This window comes from Danio aesculapii, chromosome 2 (assembly GCF_903798145.1).
Source record: "Danio aesculapii chromosome 2, fDanAes4.1, whole genome shotgun sequence".
Classification (NCBI taxonomy): Eukaryota; Metazoa; Chordata; class Actinopteri; order Cypriniformes; family Danionidae; genus Danio; species Danio aesculapii.
In genome coordinates this window covers 37,378,878-37,390,121 of record NC_079436.1, presented here as the reverse complement: position 1 = coordinate 37,390,121, position 11,244 = coordinate 37,378,878, and the positions used below count along the sequence as shown (strand labels likewise).

The 11,244-nt window shown below is 33.8% G+C and overlaps 1 protein-coding gene across 1 annotated transcript in view; it reads left to right on the top strand.

The window, feature by feature from the left end:
* Nucleotides 1-1,503: 1,503 nt before the first annotated feature.
* Nucleotides 1,504-11,244, top strand: part of insra (insulin receptor a) — a 95,634-nt gene continuing 85,893 nt past the window's right edge. Inside the window, exon 1 of the mRNA XM_056478596.1 lies at nucleotides 1,504-2,617. Within this exon, the coding sequence (XP_056334571.1) occupies nucleotides 2,542-2,617 (76 nt within the window). The 5' untranslated portion in view covers nucleotides 1,504-2,541. The remainder of the gene's footprint in view (nucleotides 2,618-11,244) is intronic.

Below are 11,244 nucleotides of genomic sequence, written 5' to 3'. Positions count from 1 at the left end.
TATTCATTTTGCTGTAAAAAAAAAATTATATATATAAAATAAAAAGGTAATTTTAATTGTATTTTCAGTAGGAAACTGATTTTTAGTGACAGTTTAAATTTTTTATTAAAGGGAGACAACTGGAGAGCCACATATTTTTGGTCAAAGAGCCACATGTGGCTCTCGAGCCATAGGTTCTCTACCCCTGTTCTATACTATATACATGTATTATGGTAAACAAGGCAGATAAAGCAATAGTTCACCCTCTCTCCCTCCAAAAATGAACATTTGCTGTTAATGTACTCACCCTCGGGACATTCAAAATGTTGGTGACATATAGAAGATAAAATTATCTGAAATCATGGTTCTTATTGTTTCATAATTGTTAGCAACCAGCAGTATCTGAGTAATAAATTATTATTGTTATTATTATTGAGAAGCAAAACGAACAGCCTATGCAAGAAACTTAACATTGTTTAAAGAAATATTAACTTTTGTTCCTCAGCCTTGGTGAAAGTTCCTGAGTGTGTTCAAATCACTGTGTAGAGTCCTGTCATATAATATATGCACAGGCACAAACTAACACATGAGCTAACACTCTTTACTACAAAGTGACAGCATGCATGCTGTATTGTTCATGAAAATGGTTCCTATATGTATTATGATTCTGAATGCTGCAACCTATATATTGGAGTGACAAAGTTTCAGTTTACTAGAACTTCTATGTTAGGCTGCTTTGACACAATCTACATTGTAAAAGCGCTATAGATGAATTGAATTGAATATATATAAAAATCTGCAAACAGCATCAGCTCATGTGCGAGTTTCCCCATAAATCTCTCTCTCTCTCTCCAGACTGTTGTGAATGCATTAAGACATTTACTGAGGATGTGGATTAAGGGAATTAAGATTTGCAAATGTTCAGTTTGTGGGAAATTGCACAGACTGACTGTTTTGCTCTGTATGAATGAATCAAGGGGAGCCATGGATATTCATTTTGCCTTGCCTGCACCTGTTTTTTTAATCTCAAAGTACCAGTAGCCATTGAAAGCCATTATTATTTAGGTCAATACATTTTCTTCATTCTCATTCTAAGCCATACACACAACTTTTAAATAGTTATATTTTTATTATGCTTTAAAGAACATACAGAATACCAAGCAATCAATAGTGAGAAAATCTTAATAAAATTCCAAATAGTCCAAATAGAACAATAATTATCACAACAACAAACCTTAAATTACAAATATAAATAAAAAATACAGAGCAAAGAACTTACAAAAAATAAAGACTAAAATAATAAATAAATAAATAAATAAAAGTGGCTCACTCCTTAACAATAAAAACCTTCAAAAGTATTTGGTCAACATCACAATATTATCAACTAAAAACTCCACATCACAATTCCCACAAAAGGGCAAGTATTTTACGCAGAGCAGTCAGACGTGTAGTAGATCTGTGTGCACGCTCTCGCTCCGGCGCTCCAGTCCGTGTTTCGCTTGTATCCGCGTCGCTTTTCACAGCTCTTGTTTACTGGCGCAAAGACAGAAAAGGGGATCCTTAGAGAGTGGATATGTCGCTGCACTTGCTAAAGCCAGCGTGGGGACGAACAAAACATTTTCCCATTCTTATTCTTCTATTTTTTCCGCGGGAGTGTTAAAGACGAGAAAGTGTCCTCTGCTAAAACGGCTCGCTGTGTTGTATTGATCTGTGGAGCAACACAACTGCTCGCCAGCAACGCGACGTGGAAAGACTGCATGTGGAGCTTTTGAGCTGGAAGTGTCGCGGAAATCTCAACGTTTGTCTTGTTTTATACACGTTCAGAGCCTGTGCTGTTCACAAGGCTCGCCGTGAAAGGAGGAACAGTACGGAGGATACACCGCGTGCAGTCCGGTGACCCGTGAACGGCGAAAGCTCGCAGTCAGCAGAGACCTGGAATAAATACAAACTGAGATCTGCCCAGTGCGAACCCTGAGAGTCTTGAACATTTCGACATAGCCATAACTGCATTTTGTAATTTTCTAAACGGGTTATTTTAACGAAATAACTTTTATATCTGAATAAAACAATTCATCGAACACAACAACAGAAAGTCTCTTGTAAACTCTATTGATTACTTCGGCCTGCGCTCTGTGTGCGCAGCCATTCCACATCGCCAGCTTTTTTATCCCATTTTTTTCGCCAGGCCTGGAACAAACTGCGCAAGTACTAGACAAATACGTTCAAGCGATCCCAAAATGATGCGGCTGCTAATTTTAAATTACGCTTTTTTCGTGTGGATACAGTGAATGAAAGTCGCGGCCACGCGCTGTCATTAGCTTAGCGCTCGTGCGCGTGTTCATATCAGCATCAGTCTGTGCGCGCGACAGCAGAGCGGATTGAACACGTTGAACTTTCCTCTCCGCCCATTTTTTTTCAGAGGGGTGGGTGGCAGAGTTTTCTTTTCTTTTTAATTTTTATCCTTCATAAAACAACACCGGACTATTAAAACTGATCGGTACCCACAAGAAGACGAGTTCGGAGGGGATTTTGGACCGATTTTTGGCTTCACCGCGGGTCAAAATGCGGCTGCGGACTTTGATTGTTTTGGTTGCGTCTGTCTACACTGTTTGCAACTGTCAACAAACAAATGGAGAAAGTAAGTGTAACTTAACCGCTGTTTTATCTTTTAACATGGATACTACATGAGTCCGTCTGTTGAAATGTAATCCGCAAAGCACCCTGCAACGGGAAAAGGGGATCTTGGATTTTGACCACTGTCACACATTTGCTAGAACAGACCCAGACATGAGGGCACTGCAGTGAAGGGGACGGAGAAATCCCATATTGGGTCGTTTTTGATCGCGATTAACGTTTCAAACTGGCTTTAAACGACACGGTCGGTTATCCGGAGTGTGTGCATTGACCCCAAACCAGATTATCGACCGTTTAAGTACAGCATTGATCTATTTGTAGCCCGAACTGCTAGTAGGGCTCGGGAACGGTTTTCAAGTTCAGCCAGGCCCGTGTTTCATGCAGCCATTTGTAGCGCTGACAAGAGCTGCAAGAGGATTTTAAACCCTAATCAGATCAGTCGAGACCTCTAGTGCTGTCTTTTTATTTATTGTTCAAAGAAATCATAAAGTATTAGAGGATGTCTGTAATCCGTTCTTTATGAGTTTGGAAAGTGCACTACTTTGGCAACAAACTATTTTTTGAGCTCTCAAATGTCCTTTAAAATTCATTAAAACTATTGCAGATATCACCAGGCTTGTCTACACACTTTACTCGTGCACTAGTTAGAATTGTTCTGTGAACATTGGAGCAGTCGATGCGGAACATCTGATCAATAAGTCTTTATTTATCAGTCACTTATTTCAGTCAGATAGTCTAGTTGTAAGCCTGTTATGAATAGATGTTAAGTTATAAATTCATACGTTATGCTTGATTAACTAGATTGTGCTCTTAAGTAAATATTTTTATTCTCATTTGAATGATTAATGTAGATAAATAACTTTTATTTTGGTGTATTGCTCTATGTAAACACCCAACATACTATGCATTACTACACACATGCCTTGTGCATGCTGCTAATTGTTTTAATGAAATAGTAGTGATTTTAATAGTTGCGTAATTATGTACCACTTGTTTTGTTTTAAGTGCTTTTGGAAAACTTCCTGCAACAGCTAAATAAATATGAGCATGCTTTTGACACACTTGGCTGTGTTCAGTTCTTATCAGTTCATCCAACAAATTAGTTAACTTTTCTTTTTTTTAAGTTTTAAAATACTGTAGTATTTTTGGCAACTTTTTTACTTTTGGAATACAACAAATGAAATACGCAACGCCACATGGTATTACGATGAGAATTGAGGATAAATCTTTATTTGTTGAATTGTGAGCTGTACTAAACCCAAAGCACATTTTTCTTATCTTGTTGCTCTGCAGATTTCTAAATATAGACTTGTTTTGGATGAAATTTATGCATTCAAAGTTCTGCCAGTTTCCATTTTGAGACTCTGTTCCATGTGTCTGACGGTTAGGCTACTGTATCTTAGAGCAGTATGTCTACAAACCATGCTAGTTTTTAGGTTAAGCGTTACATTTACCTTTAAAAACTAATAAACAAACATCTCTGTCTGTAATAATTCTTCTGTCTTAATTTTTAATACATACTAGCTCTGTTTCAGAATATATATATATTATTCTAAACATAATTCCTCTTTGTTACTTAAAATGTTGCTCGTCAATGTTTTCCATATCGGCATTGAATTTGGACACACATGCCTGGCTTATATCCAGGTAATGTGAAATCTTGTATTTGGAGCGTGTTGCGTCTTTGTGTCACTGCATAGTTTTTATTAGTAGATAAGTAAACACCTGAGGGTGCATGCCACCTTTTATTTTTTTCAAAACTGAAAATAAAAGATTGAGTAATATAATGAAACCAGTTTGTGCAAGATTTTAAAAGCAGATCGAACATAAACAAGTTGTGTAATTGCTAAGTCGGCCCCTTCTCTCTCAGGCTTGTAGTGAACCACTGTATGGGAAGAGTGAAACTATTTTGGGGCCTCAGTTCAGCCTCGTCAGGGCTGGAAATCTGCTCTGAGCTCAGTTCATCTTGGAACGTTTATTAATGCAAAGTTCAGTCACCGTGTTACGTGCAGCAGGGTTGAAACGTCTGAGCACACAATGTTGTATTTATTCTATTTTAATACAGTTACATCCACAGGAAAATCTCAGCATAACAGTTTGAGTGAGAAACTAAATCAAAATGATTAAAGTGTTGACTGCAGTAGAGAAACTGTGAAATCCCCATGTAAAACCTGATGATCGTGTTCTTAAGCTTGATCTGAGAATGATTCAATCTGAACATCTGACCTTTTGTTAAAAACAGCTCAATATTACGTTTTCTTATTTGATTATCGGTTTTTAGAGATTCAGGATCTTTTAATTTTCTATTCAGTTTCGTTTATACTTTTTCTATGTTTAAAATGTTTCATTTAATGTTGAAATGTTGTGATATGGCCTCAAAGGTTTCATACTGATTTAAATATAGAAAGGAATCTTAACTATTCAGGTTATAATCCGTGTCAATAAATAAAAACTTGCTTTATTTCTAGATTTAAATTAATTTCACACTCCAGTTTTTTTCAGCATGGTCTTTTTGCACATTTGATTTTGATTAAAATAATTATTCTGTTCATCAAGACAGAATTTATTAAATGAAAAAAAGTTGAATTGTTTTAAATTTAATTGTTGTAAACTGCTTTCTTTTTGTAGTTTCAAAATAAAGTAGCACTCCAGTCATTATTGCTTTCATTACTATTAACCATTTATTATTGCCATTATTAATAATAATGAAGAGTGATTTCTGAAGGATCATGTGACTCTGAAGACTGAAGTAATGAAGCTGAAAATTCATCTTTAAAATCACTTTAATTTAATCATAAATTATTAAATTAAATTAAAATCTACATTTGAACGCTTATTTTTTTTAGTGCAATAACATTTCACAATTGTGACATTTGTACTGTATTTTGATTAAATAAATGCAGCTTTGGTGAGCAGGATAAGCTTTTTAAAACATTTAAAAATCGTACTGACCCAAAACTTTTGACCGGTAGTGTATATTTTTTTAATGTAATATAAATTATATTAACTAATAATTTTATAAAATGTAATTTTTAAAAAATATATTTATGCACTATTAATATGCAATCAGATTCAATCAAAAAGAAATATTGTTTACAAATATTCTATCTGTAAAATAAATGCTGAAATAAATATGTAGTTTGCAAATTTACTAACTAGGGCTGGGCAGTATGACAATATATACCGTTACAGCAGAATGAAATTTGTACCATAAAAGTATACTACAAAATATTAGTAAGTGGACGTGGCCAACTGTGCAGCATGGGTGAGGGTGTGAAAGATTCTCCAAGGCAGTGTTGTCAATTGCTTTTTATTTTCAACAAGAAGTGATCACAGTTTCAATATTTATACAAGATTTTTAATTATTTATTTTGTATTTTTTAGGAAAAAATTGTTTCCATATTTCTATTTTCATATTTAAGTTTTATTTTCCTATTGATGTATTTTATATCTGTGAGATGTTACTTGAGAAATTTATAATAACAAGGTCTGTCCACATAAAACAGTGAAATGTAACCTACATTTCAGTTTATTGTTAATGTAAACTCCTATTTTGTTTACTTCATTGATGAGGTTAAAAATAATGTACAAATTAATCAAATAAGATCATATTAAGGCTGGGCAATCGAAATCGACATTCAGAACTAATAATCGATCTAATTTTTCCAGGTCAACTTTTTTCAATTACTTTCCCTAGTCATGTGTATTTTAAAATCAAGTAATGCGTCCTTCATTCAAAAATCTCTCACTTGTAATGTGTGAGCAAATTTACTGTACAAAAATTATCAGAGAACTATATGAGGGCAAAAAAACAAATAAATAAATAATATAATCGTTCATTAATCATAATTGAGTTAAAATGTTCAGTTAATCGAGATTTTTATTTCAGGCTAAATCACACAGCCCTAGAGCACGTCCTTTTCTTCAAAATTCAAGCTTACTTATTATAAAGATGTTTGTACATTTTCTGGAATAACTACCACCTTTATAAAAACTATGTCATGAAATATATGTTACCGTGAATAAACTTTATCATACCGGTAAACAACATTTTGGACATTCTGCCCAGCCTTTGTACTGACAAATGTCGGCAAGTCTAGTTGTACTGTCCAATCCATCTCCCCATTAGTCAATCCGTTTGTCTCGAAGTTTTTATTTGCCCAAACAAAAAGTACAGCCGTCACTCTTAACATTCTTCTGTCAGTCTTGTCTCTTTACAAACACAGATGACAGCATAATTCATGCCTCTGCAGACTACAACCGAAACCCATCGACTTAATCACCTGCCTGGTTGCATTGCTAATATCCAAAAAACAGGTTGTGTGTAATTTTGTAATTGCTACTTTCAACCTTGTCGAGTCCCGGCTGTCATGACAGGACCACTGAAGCAGTGAGAAATCATTTCAGATGTTTAGGCCACACCCTGCAGCCATGTCACTCCATGCGTTCTCAGATCTCACGTCTCCTTTTGTTTCCTGATTGGACACATTGTCAGGTTTTGTTATAATCCCACTTATGATCACCTGATTCGCTCTGAGTGCTGGACGATTAATATAACCTCCCCCTAAAGACAAGAGCCTGTTATTTGTTCTGTCTGTCACCAATATTCAGCTGGTTTCATTGTCTCGCAACAAGGAGGTTATTTAGTAACGCGTGTAGTTTATTTTGCTGTGTCATTGTGAGTAATTTACAAGGAATGTTGCAATACGTCTGATTGTGTCATGTCTTCTCTATGTTTATTCATTATTTGCGTTCAGGGCTTATGCATTAATACTCATTAATACTTTGAGACGATTACGAAGCTGTTACTGCTTCGGCTTTTCGTATTATTATAAAATTGACACAGCAGGATTATTTTAGATTTAAATGCTTCTATTGTCTGAGATATGTCAGCTGAGTGTTTAGTCTTTCTCAAGAAATGGCCAAAGCAATATTTTCTGCCTTTTTTTATTAGAGGACAATGTTTGTTTTCAATTTATATATTCTTTGTTTAAAAAATGTTCTGGCCTACTTAACACCAACGTTTTTAATTTGTTTATTTTTTTGTGTTTTTTTATTAATAAAATAAAAATCTATTAAGGACTATTTAAAAAAGAAAGTAGCTGTTTATTTAAATATTTAGATAGTTTAGAGTATACCATCCCTTTGGTTGTTATTCAGATAGGTGTTTTATTTAAAGTAACAAGAATGCTTTGTTTTGGTTTACTATATATGCAGATAAAAAATCTGATATTGTGAGATTTTATTATTTTTTTTTCCTGTAAAAAATGTATTGACTAGCGCTGGGCGGTATGACCGTATATATTATTACCGCAGAATGAAATTTGTACCGTAAAGAATACCGCACAATATTAATAAGTGGACGTGGCCCAACTGGCGTGCAATGCGTGAGACTGAGAAAGATTCTCCATGGCAGTGTTGTCAGTTGCTTTATATTTTCAACAAGAAGTGATGTTTCAATATTTATACCTGAATTGTATTTGTTTGTTTTGTATTTTTGAAGGAAAAAATTGTTTCGATATTTCTATTTTCATATTTAAGTTTTATTTTCCTGTTACTTACTTGGGAAATGTTTTATGTCTTTGAGATCTTACTTCAGAAATGTTTAGAGTAATAATAAGGTCTGTTCGCATAAAGTTGTTAAATGTGACATACATTTCAATTTGTTGTTCATCTAAACTCCAGTTTTGTTAAAATTAGGTTAAAAATAATATACAAAATATTTAAATATCATCAAGTAATTTTCTACAAAATTCAAGCTTATTTATTATAAAGACATTTGTACATTTTCTGGAATAATTACCACCTTTATGAAAATTATATCATAAAACATATCATTACCGTGAAATAAACTTTCTCATACCATGTAACAAAAAGCCCTAGTACTGACAAATGTCTGCAAATCTAGTTGTACTGCCCAATCCATCTCCCCATTAGTCAATCAGTTTGTGTCTGTTTTTCTTCTATAAATATTGCTATATGAATACAGTTTCACAAGATAGTTTGAATAGCACCGTTTGATGATTTCTTGGTAGTCTAACAGTATTCAGGTACAGAAATTGAATCACCACAATGCAAAAAAAAATGCTTTTCTCACTTTGTTTTATCCCGTTTCCTGGCCAAATATCAAAAAATTCTTAGAGCAAGTAAAAATCGGAAGAAGTAAGGCAAAATTAAGTGTTTTACCTTAAAACAAGCTAAATTATCTTCCAGTGTGGTAAGTGAATTAATCTTGCTTTTGCTTTAAAAAGTAGATATTTGGACTAGAAACAAAACAAAAAATTCTAACTAAGATTTATTTTTGGCAAAAATCATATACATTTTGTATAAATACAGTGATTAAATACTAATACATTAAATAGCTCCTGCTCAAATATAATTCTGACTTAACATTGCATATCTTTGAATTATAACTATTGCATAAGTACACATTGCGATATTGATGCTAAACCGATATATTGTGCAGCATGCTACATGTGTCCAAAGCCATATCACCCTGCAGCCCAAGACCAGTTACTCACTGAAGCTAAACCGTTGTTCTTTGGCTGCCATCACATCATCCAAGTGGATGCTGCACACTGGTGGTGGTCTGGACAGATTGTGAATTGTGAAGCGCTTTGGATGTATGGCTATACATGATAAATGTGCTATAAAAATGCGTTACTTACTATATTCTGTAGTCTAATGTAATTCTCAATTTGTTTTATCAATTGCTATTTTACATGTAGTTTATTCACATGTTTTCAAGTAGATCAAAACTTCTGCTGGTCATGCAAATTCTTGAGCAACAACTGTTACACATTTAACTTCTGATTGGAGTGTGTGAACTGAGTCTTACAAGGTTGAGTGGTGGAAACTCACCCAGGGATATTGTTCTTCTCACCCAGTTTGAGGACACTACAGCAGCTGGTGTGCAGGTGCATGTTTAAATCATCCTCCTGAGTCTACACACTCCGCACTGCTCTCTGCTATTGGCTGCCCAATATTCTGTGCGCTAAATTTATTTCCTGTACCCTTTGTTGCAGTATTTTCTCGCAGGGGGAGGAGGTGGTACACGCGTTATGGTGTCACTTTTATGCGACCAGTGTATATCCAAGTATAGCCTAAAATATACTGCATTATGGTTAAAGGCAAATATTGGTTAGTTGATTAATTACATTAAGAATTGCTGAATTTGAAATGAATTGAATTTGTTTTTAAATACTATGTTTGAATGTGTAAAAGAGTCATTATTTTATTAAATATGCACTGATCTCTTATTTCAAAATTCTGAAAAATACTCAAACAGACAAATGTGTGGAATAAAATGTTTTATATAATCAGGCAGATAATGCATGATCATATTCCTCAATGAAATCTTCAGAATGTAATTATGAATGAAGCTGTGAAGTTTAGTTTAAGAGCTGCTAAGGTGGAGATTAATGCGTATGTTTAAGAGAAAAATCAAATTTTAAGAAAACGGCTTTTTAAAATATGTATTGTGATTTGAAATCTACAGACACAAACTGTGTGACAAAATAAAGCATTAGAGGGACTATTCACCGAAAACTAAATGTCCTTTCATCATTTACTCACCCTTCACTTGTCACAACCTTGTTTGGGTTTCTTTTTTCTGCTGAACACAAAATAAGTTTATTTTGAAAAATCTTGGAATCCTGTAACCATTGACTTCCATAGTATTCATTTTTCTACTATGGATAGTATTAAATAGTATTTGTTTTTCCTACTATTAGTGGGTGTAACGGATCTTACGGTTCGCATCACATTGTTTTTTTACTCACCAATCAGACTATTTTACAGATCAGACAAAAAGGGGAGGAAATTTAATTTTCGTTTATTACAAAACAGTACTGCAAAAGACTTTTGGTTTTAACAAACAAAACTTAGAAGCTGTAATTTTATTAAAAATAAAATGAAGAATTCATTAGCTGAATAAAAATACATCGTAAAATATTTAGTACTGTGAAAAATTTATTTACTACTACTGTTGCTGATGGCGCTAAATGCATAAATCATAATCATAATGTGTACAACCCATATTTATTTTAGTCCCAATAAATGATTCAGTTATTCATTCATAAAACTTAGTTTCATTGCTAGATGTGTCATTTAGAGTAATTATTCAGTGGCATATTTTGATGACTGGATTGTTGCCACCTATTAGTTACTATTGTAATTGTTGCCTATAACTTTCATTTTTAGTATCAAGTTAAATGCATATGATGGTGATTTTAATCTTTACTATAAGCATCAGTGGTTTCATCTAAATTCATAAACTATAATCCCAGTACTGTCTGTGTTATTTGACTGTTTGTAAACTTCTCAAAAGACTAAAACTCAATCTCTTTCTTGATTTTTGCATTTTTCAAACACGGATTTGAAAACAGTGATTCAAAGGATTAATAAACATATGCCAATCATCATCATTTATAATTTAGGTTGCGTAGGTGTCAAGATCCCGATCTTTTAATGATTAATCGTGCAGCTCACACTGAATGCATTAATGCAGGCTAAACAAGTAGTCACAGAAAACACCTTTAATAACCTACCACACACATCCCAATTAACCTACCACAACTTCTTTCGTCATAATTATATTTTACAGATAAGCCTAAATTCTTTCATACATGT